Source organism: Camelus dromedarius, chromosome 21 (genome assembly GCF_036321535.1).
Source record: "Camelus dromedarius isolate mCamDro1 chromosome 21, mCamDro1.pat, whole genome shotgun sequence".
Taxonomy (NCBI): domain Eukaryota; kingdom Metazoa; phylum Chordata; class Mammalia; order Artiodactyla; family Camelidae; genus Camelus; species Camelus dromedarius.
In genome coordinates, this window is record NC_087456.1 from 7766415 (window position 1) to 7779991 (window position 13577).

Genomic DNA, 13577 nt, shown 5'->3' on the forward strand with positions numbered 1-13577 from the left:
CCCACCCTGTCACCTCTGTCTGAGTGCATTGATGTCCTGTAACTCATTTCCTGTCTTTTGTGGCCCTAGTGCTACTTATCAAAATTGTGTGCAAATTCCCTTGGCTAACAGGAACGTTTTTTTGTTGGGGCCTGTCCAGTAACAGATTTGCAAGAGAGTTCATCATTTTTGTGATTAGTGTTTGGAATGCGTCAGATAATTCAGTTCATGATAAAAGGAAAGAACTCTTTTGGGGTGGCGAAATGAACATTCAGGAAAAGGGTGCGTGCTAACCAGGATGGCAGCCTGCGCCGGCTGAAGCCCACAAAGCCAACAAGGCTGCAGGTGTGCTTTTCTTAGTCTTTGGCCTCCACAAACACTGGCCGTGTGTTTCCCTGTGCCCTTCAAAGACGTCAGAGTAGCAAGTCCTAGAAGTTCCCTTCTTTTGGAAGGTTGGGAAGAGCTCCCTTGTCATGACTTTGACTCCTAGTAGTGTGTTGAGTGACCCAGAGGGCCACTGGGAAAGCTTTCCGACCACTCTCCGCTGTCATCAGATTGATCTGCCCAGATGACATCAATCGGAAATTCGAAGCCTGACCTGTAAAGGTCAGTTAAAGAGTCCCAGGAAAATAATCATGGAATTTGAAAGCTTGAAGCATTTTTGAAAAATCATCTAACTAGACCGCCTCATTTGGAAGATTTTTTAAAAACTAAAAAACAAACAAACAAAAATTCGAGAAGGATGGGTAGCTTGTCTGATGTCCTCAGCGAGAGCAGAAACCGGAACTCTGGTCTTCTTGTCTCAGGCCCTGGGGTCTTTCTCCGAAACCTGCTGAGGAAGTTGAGGTGAGGGAAGGATCGGGAACAGCTCAGCAGCTCTCTGCCCTTCTTGGCTCAAAGTGAGGAGACATTTTCTGACCTCCTTGGCTTTGTATCACTTGTCCTCTGCCACACACAATCCAGCAATGTCTACTTTTTTTCCCATTGCTTTTTTTTTCAACTGAAATATAGTCAGTTATAATGTGTCAATTTCTGGTAAACAGCATAACGTCCTAGTCATGCATATACACACATGCATACATATATTTATTTTCATATTCTTTTTCATTATAGGTTATTACAAGATACTGAATATAATTCCCTGTGCCAGACAGAAGAAATTCATTTTTTATCTATTTTTATATATTGCCTTTTTTGATTGTGACTGTTAAAAAAAATTGATATTCTTTTAAATGACACAAAGATTTCAGAAGAGCATATAGAAAAAAGTCAACCCCTACCCTTCCCAGCCCCCACTTCCCCTCACCTCCGCCAGTGATTGAAACCAGTTTCTTCTGTGTCCTTCCAGAGGATACAACCACTGTGCAGAGACAACCACTGATGTGCCCTTTAATATAGTATTATTACATTACAAATGTAATGAAATGAAGTAAGTAGAAATACAAATGGAAGTATACCATTTGGAGGGGAGGGTATAGCTCAGTAGTAGAGTGTATTTAGCATTCACGATGTCCTAGGTTCAATCCCAGTACCTCCATTCTAAACAAACAAACTAACTTAATTACCACACCCACCAAAAAAAAACCCCAAAAAACACAAAAAAAACCCCAAAATTTAAAATTTATTTTAAAAAAAAAGTATGCCATTCACACTGCTCTTCACTTTGCTTTTTTCACTTAATTTATTTTGGAGATTATCTTCATTTTGATCCATAAAGATCAGTCCTGCCTCCTTTTTTAGTAGAGGCACAGAATTCCATTTTATGGATTGAGGTACCATCATTTATTTAACCAATTCCCTGCTCGTGTGCAGTAATGCTCACTGTTGAGCCAGGTAACTGTCAAACCCTTATAGGTATTTCCTTGTATGGTGGTTGGAGTATGGGGTTCTTGAATTGGGGATAAAAATAGAGAAGAGGGGATTATAGCCTGCCTGCATTTGAGGGGACAGATTTGGGTACAGTAATAACAGGTTGGAGAAGACAGGTTGGAATGACCGGTTCCTTGGCCACTGGGGCCGTGCTCTAAGACCACTAGATTTGGTGTGGTCCAAGATCTTTTTTTATCTTTGTATTCTTCAAAGAGTAAACAGATTCTTGGTAAACGTGGGCTAAGCAGGTACAAAAGAATGAGTGCGCCTGCCCTATCAGTTAAAGTGGGGAGATGTGCTCCTGTTTAAAGCTTTGCTCTGTGATGTATGCTGTCTGACAGCTGTTTCCTGCTTTAAAAATTGACAGGGAGGAGGGGAAATGTCAGTGTGCTTGGATGGTGGGGAAGCAGCCACAATAATGACATCTGTGTACCTCTGTGCAAGGGGCTGGCTAGACATAGCTCACTCCTCCCACCCACCCCACCTTCTGGCAACGGTGGATACTTCTGGCCTTGGGTTCACAGATGAAATTCAAGGCATAGGCAAGTTTTATACCATTATGGTAAGAATGTATTTAAAGGGAAGAAGCATCTTAAAATTAAATTTGAAAAGCATTCTTATGCCTCTTACTTTTTTTTTTTAAGGCCAGAAACCTAGTGGGGAGGGGTATAGCTCAATGGTAGAGCACATGCTTAGTATACATCCGGTCCTGGGTTCAATCCCCAGTACCTCCGTTCAAATAAAGAAATAAGTAAATAAACCTAATTACCTCCCTCCCCCCACCCAAAAAAAAAAAAAACCAAAAATAAATTAATTAATTTAAAAATAAAAAATAAATAAAATAAAATATTTGTAATTAATTAAAAAAAAAACTATTTTAAAAAAAGACCAGAAACCTGCTTTGATTCACCTTTCTTAAATATTAGCACAAAGCAAAGAAGCTTAGAGAAGGGCTATTGTTAGGTTAGCTAAGCAGGTGATTGAGGTATAAGGAACGCTTTTGGGCACCTGCTAGTTGCCAGACACTGTGCTAATAGTCACAGTGATGCTTGTAATGTTATTTCATATTCAGCACCCTTGTGAGAAAAGATACTATTATCCCCATTTTTCAGGCAGGGAAGTTGAGTCCAGGAGTTAAGTGACTTACTCAAGGTTGGAAGAGTTGAGGAGTGGTAGGACTAGAATATCCCAATTCAATCTTCTCCATTTTACTGCAACTAAAATGTCTGTCCGGAAAAGAGGGCACAGAAAGCAAAATTATATATTAATCCTTTTTGATGAATGAAACTCATCACTTGGAAATGTTAGCTATCTTGATTGTGGTGGTGGTTTCATTGGCGTATACATGTATCAAAATTCATCAAATTGTACATCTGAAATACGTATAGTTTACTGTACAAGAATCATACTATAATGAAGGTATTAAAAAATTCACCATGGACAGTTAATAACCAATTAGAAATTATTAAGAAATAAGTTAATGAGATCATGAAAATTGAATTGATGGTTCACAAAAGCAAAAAAAACAGAACTACCCAGTAAGCTCTTGCCTCCCTCCCTACTTTTGGAAGAAGTCCTCAGTTTTGATAATACTGAGTGTAAGACGGCAGAGAGGGGGAGGTAGTGGCAGTCAGACTACATGTTAGGAGTTAAGTTCATTTTGTTGATCTGGAATAGAACACACCTCTTTCTTTTCTTTTCCGTTGAGGAAAACTCTTGGTCATCACTTTACCATTAGATGTCTGGTAAAGGAAGTAGGGTACAGGGAATGGAATGAAAGAAAATTAATTACCCAATATTGGGACATGGTTTAAATAAGGAAAGTGACCCTTATTGCCCAAGGAAGGATTTTGAGGTTACACATAAACAGTTATTTTCCTGGCCCCCTGGGCTCCAGAAATCACTGAAAAGCCACTTATTCCTCCCTTGCCTTCGGCTGTCTCGCCTCCCTTCGATGTGTATCTGCTCAGTTGCAACTGAAGGCTTCTAGTTCAACTCCACCAGCAAAGGCCAGGTTACTTTTCCCAGTTTATCACTCACACAGATGAGCGCTGATTTATGGGCGGGACAGGGAAGTGATAAATGACACGCCTGGGAACTCTGGGATGCTTCGCCTTCCCACACCCGGCTTACCTAGACGGAAATCTTCCAACCACTGCTTCCACTATTAGGGATGCAGGTCATACCTTGACCAGCTTTTGCTCCTTCAGGATTTAATGGAACCCGGAAAGGTAATTCATCATACCTCTTTATCAGATTGTTATTTATTTTAATGGTTCACTGAGTGACAGCTGGAGTTAACTAGTGAGCTGTGAACATGAATGAAAAAAATGATTTCCGGAATCACAAGTATACACATGAGTGAGAGGAAGGAATTTGCATCTATCTCCTTTCAGAATTCTGGCTATTTTCGGAGCTGTCTGCTTGCAGTTTCTGGGTGAATTTTGCCTCATTAGGAAACCTTTAGAGTCTCCTTGGGATAACCTTTCATCTTAAGAGGAGCCTCTCAAGGTTCAGATGTCAGTAGTGGATGTTTCCTGAAGGTGTTTCACGCCCGCGCCCTGACGTAGAGTTCCAAGCCTCACAATTAGGCATTGGCTGGGGATCAGGGTATCACCCAGAGAAGACTGACAGCAGGTGAGCCGGCAGCTGGAGCAGATGGGATGCGGAAAGTGACAACGGAGCCTATTTTTCACACAGATGTTCTTGTGCAAAAGCACAAAGGAGCAGGGGGAGCAGGTTGTGAGTAAAGCAACAGAAATGATTTGGTGCATGGCTTGTTTTTTGTTGGTCTTGTATTTAATTCAGAGGGTGGGGGCACACTTGGAGGCTTGGTCTTTAACTGCTGAGGAGGGTTCTATGCAGAGAAGAGTGAGACTACTCATTTATTTACTTGTTTTCAAGCATTTATTGAGTGTCTACTAGCTGCGGGCACAGTACTAATCACCAGGGATGCAGAGAGTAACGAGCGCCGTGGTCTCTGCCCATAGAGGGAAAACACAGGAGTACTAAGCCTGTGTGATAGGGCTGTGTGAGCGGTGCTGTCATGGAGATTTGCAAAGATCCACACAGGAGCATCTGGGTAAACTCAGGAGGGCCAGGATGTGCATCCCAGAGAAAGCAGCGTTTTTCTTCGTTTTTACAAAGAGAGAGAGAAATAGATGCTCTTGGTTAAAAGTTCACACTGGACAGAAAGGTACAGAATAAAAAGAAATCACATTTTTTTTTTTTACCCTTTCTTGCTGCCTTCATCCTAAGTGGTAATAGCCTTAAAATCAAAGGCTTGATATATAATTATACTTTTTGCTTAGTACCTTAAATGAAAGATAGAACTGTTATCATTGTAAATGTTTTATCCAGTTACCCCCTCAACTGCTTCATGTATCACCAGTGATTCACAGATCACGCTCAGGGAAACACTACGTTTTGCCCCCGAGTTTAGACGTGGGCATGACCCCTGACTCAGCAGATGAACCCTTGAAGCAGGAGACGACCCAGGCAAACTAAGATCCCTGCGAACAGCCGTTGGGTAGAGTGGGAAAGAAACCATGTTGAGAGTCCAAAGGCCTGGGATCCAAATCCGGCATTACTACCCTACTGGCTTGCAACAGTTAGCAAGTTATTTGATACCTCCTTCCTCGAGATTGCCGTCTCATCTGTAGGAAGGAAATAAGGATGTCTTCCCTGTGTGCTTTACAGAGTTATTGTGAGAGTCAAATATGTGCTAAAGTACTCTAAAAGACTCTTAAATTGCTACATACAAAGAATTAGTACTTTGAGGTTAAAAGCACACATTGTATTGGCAAACTATGTGTGCTTGGAAACATGCTCCACCACTCACTAATCCTTTGATCTAAAGCAATTTATTTAATCTCAATGCCCTCATCCATAAAATGGGGATAATGATAATAATAGTTCATAAAGTTGTTTGGAAGATTTGATGAATTATCTAGGGAAACAGAATCTCTCACTGGCCAGACAAGCGTTGAGAGGTCAGATCAGAAGGTACAGCACGGCAGTCGTATTTTGACTGTTAGAGCAGATGGGATTGCATTTCCATAAACCTCCTCTTGTGTTTGGAACGGCCGGTATGTGTGTATGCAAGGGGAGGGTGGCAGCCTCTCCCTCTGTGTGCTCAGAAATCCCAAGCTTTCCATGAAGACTCCCTGCAGAATAGAGGAGGAGGCCAATTACAATCTGGCTTAGACAAAGATGCTCTGAGTGCTGGGCTTGCAGCCGAGGCAGGGGCTGAGTCTGCCCTTGACTTGGCTCCTAGTGTGATGGAATGCATCCTGGGGTTGTCAGTGGAGGTGACGAGCCGCAGGTGTGTGTCCTCACACCAAGAAGGCAGCAGCTCAGTGAGTCCCTCTACCCCCTGCTCTTCTTCAGTGAAGCAGAAAGAGATGGATGAGGGGCTCTAGGAGCTAGTTCCTGACCCTGACCGACGTGAAGCTCCCAGGAAGACATAGAGCAGGGTGCTAATCCACCAGGAAAATCAGCAGCTGCCCAGATGCTTGGGGCCTTAAAGAAATAGAAAATGGAACTTAGTAGAAACTGGGTCAGTAACCAAAAGCCCTCTTAGAAAGGGATGGTACAGCTGAACATCTGAGATTTTCTTCTTCTTCTTCCAGAATCTGATTGTTCTTTGTCCTCCTCCTCCCTTACAGAAAATGAAGGAGTACCTGGAGGGCAGGAACCTCATCACCAAGCTACAAGCCAAGCACGACCTTCTTCAGAAAACCCTGGGAGAAAGTGAGTGAGGGAGCCCTACCGGAGATTTGGCCGTGAGGGGAAGGCCGAGCCCGGGGCCCTAGTGCTGAGCACACCCCTCTGCCTTCAGCCAAGTGGACCGTATCTGGCTATATGAATGCATTGCTTTTCCGCGCTCGTTTGATGAGGAAGCACACGCCCCAGATGACTGCTTGAGTAATGGGGGAAGGCCAATGCTTAATGAAGCACTAATGTGCGTTGTCTATTTGTTTAAATGGAGCGTGCCTGCTCTCCACCCCACCCCTCCTCTGCTGCGTCTGGAGCAAAGGAGCTGATGGGTTATTTACTCTCCAGACACTTTGGTAAAACTCTCAGCTCCTCTGTGGCAGAACTGAGGCTGGAGCAAGAGGGAAGGGAGCTGTGAGCTGAGCTCCCCAGCTGCTCGGAGGAGAGGATTGTCAAGGGCAGGGGTGATGGGCTGACAGCCGCTGTCTGGAGCTTCGAGGTGGGGCCGCGGTCTTTCCTCCGTCCTGAAGGGTCCCAGTGCTAGGAGGCAGCCCTCTCTCTCTGCTTTGGCCATGCCGGAGCTGTGGTACTGAATGGACTGTCTCCTCTCACGGGATGATTTTAACCAGACCCTGGAAAGTAGCAAGGCAGAGGATGGACTGGCACTCTGGACTTTCTCTCCTCAGCTGTCAAACAGAAGGCAGAGGTTGAGAGAGAAGCTTCCCAGGGGTTTTTGGCACCCTGCCCGAGTCTCCTTGCCCAGCTCTCAGCATCCTGTGATTAATGGGATTCCCAGGTTGAGGATGCCTCTGAATGCCCAACCCCTCCTCCCTGCCCCACTAATCTCACTTCAATACGGGGAGGGGGAGGCTACGTGGAATAGGTGGTAACACCAGTAAAAGGCAAAACCTGCACTCATACAGCGGTCTAACATTTTCAGATAAATTCTTGAGCCCTCTTCAGACAAACTGCAGAATCTAGGAAAGGGTATGGCACTCATTGTATCATTGGCCCCAGGAATTAGAGTCCCGATTCTCATACCAGAGCCTCCTACCCACCCTTCTTGTCCTGTTCTTCTGCCCTGAACGATTCCCCCCAGACGATTCATTCTTTTATCTCTAATGTCTTTGATCTTGAGATTTTTAAGGCATTTTCTTTTATGTGAAGAAAGCCTGTTAAGTAACTCTGTTCTCTTTCCTCCCCACTCCCCAAGGGACTCAGGCTTAACAGGTTTAGGCATTGAGATCCAAACTTTGCTTATAGAAGATCTTTACTCTGGGGTTATCAGATTGCTCCATGGGGAATCGGAGGAGAGAAAGCCCAGGACTGTTTGAAGCAAGTTGTAACTGTGATTTCATTTTACCAAGATAATCTAAGCGTGGTCCATAAGTGGGGTGTTGGGGAACAGAGCCTCTGGGTGTGAGAGAAAAAGAGAGTTTGTATGTATGTATGTTTGTGTGTGTGTGTGTGTGTGTGTGTGTGTATGTGTGCAAGAGAGAGAGAGAGAATGGGTTTGAAACACACACACAAGCACCAAATGTGCTACTATGAAAGGGTGAAGGTTGGTGGCCATTCATTAGTGCTGCAAATTACCTTCCTCTAAAGATGACAAGTTCTAGCAACAAGGAAAAAAATAGCTGCAGATCTTCCCATGTGCAGGTCATCATGTCCCTGCCTTCTGCACGTATTTGTCACCGTAATGCAAGAGCCCCTTGTTCTTGCCACGGAGGGATAATTGATGTGTATGAATATTCCGGCATGGAAATGGGACAGATGTTGGAAATAATGGCTCTGAATAATATTTTTGCAGATGAAAGCTGCGCCTTGAGGAAGAGAGGCTGTTAGGGGTGGGGGAGGGTGTTGCTCAAGATGTGCTGAAATGTAATCAACAATTAGCAACCTTTAAAGGCTAGAAAAAGCCCTGCCCTCCCCCCACCACCCTCGGAGTCGCCTTTCCAGGATCCTGGATGAGGGTGTGGGAACTGCTCTCTCCTTCTCCAGCTCAGCACCTGCTGATAAACCATCTTCCCTGGTTTATCTAATACTGATCTAATGCAGACCAGGCTTGGTTAACTGTGGACCCAAAGAAAGCAACATAGATTACAGAATGGCCCAAGTACACATGCATATGTATTTTTTAAAAACATGAGGATACTTTGTATGAACATTAAGGTTTTCAATTCCATGTTTTAAGGCTGGCTCTGATCTATTAAACTGAGTATTGGGGCCCACTGTTGGACTGTGTACCACAGTTTGATGCCAGTGTCAGCATTTTAAGTCTCATTTTTTCTTTGTCATTTCAGCCCAACTTGATGAGAGTGAGAATTTACTATGAATCTAAAACTAGAACTTCCTTGGTAAGGGAGGGTATAGCTCAGTGGTAGAGCACGTGCTTAGCATGCACGAGGTCCTGGGTTCAATCCCTAATACCTCCATTAAAAAAATTTTTAATAAATAAATAAACCTAATTACCTACCCCCCAAATTATTTAAAATAATAAAATAAATTTAAAAAAATTTTTAAACCAAAAATCCCAATATAGCTTCCATATATGCCCCATCCTCTCCCCAAATAACTATTCCTTCCACCCTCAAGTGTGTGAGAGAGTGTGTGTGTGCGCGCGGGCGTGTGTGCACGCATGCACTCATCCCTCCCTCCCCAACACGAACACACCCAACGTACATTGAAGAGAAGCTGAATTTTATCTCTGGGAAGGCTTCTCATCATTTGTTCTCTAAGGCATGATCTGCTTTGCTGTTGTTCCCCTGTTTTCCCTTTGGGACCAGAGTTGGCAAATCTAACTACTGGTGTCGGGACACCCACAGCCCTAGGCTGGGAAGAAGCATCAGAAGTGGCACTGGCCCAGAAGGAGGCCCTGCGTGCTCTCTGCTTTTTGGTCTGGAAGGCCAGTCACGGTGTGATGCTAGTGGCTCCCTGGGGAGACGGGCAGACATGGTCATTCCCGGGAGCAAGTCTCCCTCTTTGACACCTGCTGCTTCAACATGTGCTTTTTGCCTTTGTCTTTCCAACAGGTCAGCGGACAGATTGCAGTCTGGCCAGGTAGGTGTGGCCTGAGGCAGCCCTGGGAGGGGATGAAGAGAGGCCCCGGGGTAGAGCCATCACAGCCTGGGAAAGAGCCAAGGAACTGAGTTGTAGAGGCGTTTGGATGACTTTGCAAAGGATTGGCTCAGGGCAGGGGTGGCTTCCGTCCCTTGGCCTTGCTGACCCCATCTGGCCTCAAATGGAAATGGGTTTGCGGAGCAGAACCCAGTGAAGGGAGTTACCATTTGCTGAAATGGTCCCAGAGACTCCCAAAAGCCACTGCATTGCAAGGAAAAGAAATGTTCTATGCTGGAGGATGCTGGTAACCTTACGGTAGATTCTAGACTTCAACACGTGGGTTTTGGGAAGTCTCTGACCCAGGGAAAGAAGATCAGAGGATAACACTTGGCCTGAGATTGTTTTATACACAAAAAAGATGATAGCCCCTAATTAGGGAGTGTTGCTGGCTAATGAAATATTACACTGCATTGCTTGCCAACAGCATTGGTGGAAATCCTTGCCTGATGTACAAGTGTGTCTCCCTCCTAGTGTTTCCCCACCTTCCCCTCCTCCCATCCCAGCCAAATATTTTCCCTCTCAGTCACAGCGCTGCTATGAGAAAACTCAGTGAGTTGGCAGAGAGCAAGGCATTCATTCAGCCAATGGTTCTTAGATGCCTAAAAATGTGCTAATTTAACGGGGGAAAGTGCTTTAGTGGGCCGGACTCCTTAGAGACCCCGGATTAGCCCATTATATAAACCACTTATATTTGCCAACACACACAATGATCATGAGGCCATTTACAATTATGGGCTCATTATTTAAAAATAGCTTCATTTGGCTTTCATCGTTTTGTCATTATGGATTACAATAAAGACCCCATTAATATATTAGCCTTGTTGACTGGAAGGAACCAGGATAATGGGACTCTGTGGAATGTATCTTCTTGATGATAGAGTCCTAGTGTAAGTTCACCTGATGTCCCGTATCTGCGGAAGGCTCTGTGGGAGTGAAAAGAGCTGAGCTGAATTCCTGTATGCTGTTATTCACTGTGTGACGTTGGGCTGCTCTTTTGCCCTCTCTGAACTCCAGTCTCCTCGTCTGTAAGACAAGAAGGAGCATTCCACTAGATCCCAGGAGCTCCAGGATTCCAAAGAGGTTCCTCAGGAGCGGGCTGGTGGAAGGGACAGACGGAGCCCAACAACCAGGCTCGCTGCTCTGCTTGCTTGGGGGAGTGTTGTCTGAGTCAGATTCCCTCGGAGAAAAGACTGCTGAGGCTTAATACAGCTTGAAGAGCATTGACCTAGAGGCTCCCCAAGGTTCCTTCCAGTCTGGAGCCTCTAAGTTCCAGGAAAATGGTTCCCTATCTCTTCCCTGAAGATTTCCAAAGAAAAGAAAACCATCGCTTCCTCTGGTGTTTACTGGGTGTCTCCTTATAAACAGAGATTGTCCTGTTTCCCGACCCATCTATATTTATATGTTGGCAAATTGAGCCAAATCCCTACGGTTCTGGTTTTGAATGGTGGCATTCGTTAAAACCAGAGACTTCTGTGCTTTTGTGGAGAATGCTTTATTGGGCTTTATTTGGAAAGTGGTTTATCGAATTTCCTAGCCATTGCTGGCACTGAGCTGAATGATGTGGCTGGTTTCATTAACCGCCTCCCGGATTGTTTTTAATCCCTGTTTTCTCTTTTTCCTCCCGGTTGCTGGATCTGTCCTCTCTGGGTCAACCACAGGCGTAGCTCAACTGTGAGGAAACAGGTAAGGACCCAGCAAGAGCCAGGCCTGTCTGGTCGGACAGTGGTCCCATCCCAGACATTGGTGGAACTCGGTGCACTGAGGATGGGACAGACACTTTTCTGACTACATGCCTGCGTTACTATTCAGTCGTAGTATGTTTAATATGATAATAATTTCATTGATTTCATTGGTTTAGCCTGAGGGGGGGTGTGTGGCCTTTCTGACTCATTCCTCTCCTCCCTAGTCGGTTGCCCTCTTACAGACTAGAGATCTGGCTTGACTGTGGCAGATTATGCCAGAATTGTCCTTGGTATCACTTCCTTAGGAGACCGTGAAAGAGACTTCACATTTCGTACTCGTATGTACTGGTATGTCAGTAACTCACAGCAGCCAGTTACCTAGACCAGGGTTTGAAGTGTTTTGTTTGTTCATTGCTGGTGGCGTGGACATCCTGGATGTATTTCTAAGACATAATAAAAATGTAAAGATAAGTCTGATCTAGAAATGATAAGCAAGAGACGTTGAACCCTGCAATTTGGTGCATGATCGTCAGTGTTGTGTTAAAATCTGACACTGAGCAGCAAGCAGAAAGCTCTCATGACCCCCATTAGGAGGAGTTTTAGCACAGCATGGATAATCAACATCAATGGATAGTCTTAAACAGCACTTGGGCCTGTTTAAAAAAATTAATTGAAGTTGCTTTTTTTTTTTTTTTTTTTTTTGCAGTAGCAAATTTGACTTCCTGATTGTACTTTATGGCAAATACTAAAGTAGTTTTGTGTCCCTTGAGCTCAGACCAGCTATGCAGCAGGCAGTTAGCACGGAGAGGGTGGAGAGAGCTCAGAAATGTCTTTGTGTGTACTCAGGGGAAAGCTGATCCAGGCTTTAAAAAATCATTTTGGGTAATTCACAGTGGCTGTAGCCACAGGGAGAGAATGGAAGGTCGAGGGCACATGGTTTCTGTGGTGGTGGCAGCCCCTGCGGGGTCTTCAGCTGATCTGACTGCTTCAGCTGTCTGGGCAGGTGGTCCAGCTGGGGAAGTTGATAGTGGAATCCTCACTTGTCTTAGCTTTGCTGTCACTAATTTTTTTTTTCCTTCTCTATTTTGGATCTCCTTTGAATGAGAACACCATCAGATGCAATTACACATTTTTTTAATTTTAAAAATTGATTGCCACTCTCTTTCCTCTTGTTCCTCTATTTCTTTCTTCTTCCCCTTTCTCCCATGATTTCGTTTATAATGAGAGTAGAATGGAGTGACTCCCAAGGATAATTTATTACATTTCAAATGAATAGGTGGATATCTTAAAGAAGGAGTAAGCTTTTTTTCCCCTTTAAAAGTCAGAACAGGATCCAACTTGAAGTTTGTCCCCTTTATGTTCCTTTTAGTTCCTGGACTGAAACTGAGCCTCCTGTGTATACATGGAGCATGAGTCTGAGGGCTTCACAGCCCCCACTCTGGCTCGGGGGTGCCAAAGGCTACAGTCTGGCAGGTGATACGTGCCCCTGGTTGGGCTCATAATCAGAAAGGAATGGCACCCATCTGGTTTGCATCCTGCTGTGCTTGCACAGTTGTCAGGAAAACTATATTTGCCGGTGCTAGATTTGTGTAAGAGTTCCAGGATGCACCAGAAACTCAGATCAAATAAAGTCCTTTTTTTCATTCAGTTTCTCTCTAGCAGCTCATGGTGGATCAGTGAAGAGTTTTTCTAAGATAGTCAGGGAGACAAATAATAAGTAATCTGGAAGATGAGTAGTCTTGTATACATAACCAGGAAATAAACTTTTTTTAGTTATGTACAGCAAATAAGACAAACAAGAGGAAGAATCCAGGAGCTTTTGTTTTTGAGGGTCTCTAATGGGTTCCAGTCATTTTTGATCCTAGCAAAGCCTGGGTTCAAACCATCCCAAACTTTTCTTCAAAAAGAGATGTGTCAACTGCTGCTTCCAAGCTTTCCCTGTGCCCTTAAAGCCCAGAAGTTTCTCTTTCCTATTACTTCCATGTCTTCTTTGGTGGCCTGTCTTTCTCCATCCCTCGAAAGTTAGGCATTTCCCCAAGGCTTGGTCCTCTTTTGACTTCTTTGTCTTTGTCTTGTCGCTTTTGTTGCCTTAGATGAATCTGTCTCTCTTTTTCTCTCCTTCCTAAGCATCCACTAGTTCTATAATGCTGTCACCTGAGCCTTAGCATTTGACTCCTCCCGACTGGCAGGACGTCGATGCTCTAGAGTTGG

At 44.4% G+C, this 13577-nt stretch overlaps 1 protein-coding gene across 7 annotated transcripts in view; it reads left to right on the forward strand.

Moving 5' to 3' along the window:
* The window catches only part of SRGAP2 (SLIT-ROBO Rho GTPase activating protein 2), a 235092-nt gene that overhangs the window by 177845 nt on the left and 43670 nt on the right, over window positions 1-13577 (forward strand). For all 7 annotated transcript variants that reach the window (XM_010991346.3, XM_010991348.3, XM_010991347.3 and 4 more), the window contains 3 exons: window positions 6516-6600; window positions 9597-9624; window positions 11343-11367. In XM_010991346.3, coding sequence (XP_010989648.1) covers window positions 6516-6600; window positions 9597-9624; window positions 11343-11367 — 138 coding nt within the window. The remainder of the gene's footprint in view (window positions 1-6515; window positions 6601-9596; window positions 9625-11342; window positions 11368-13577) is intronic.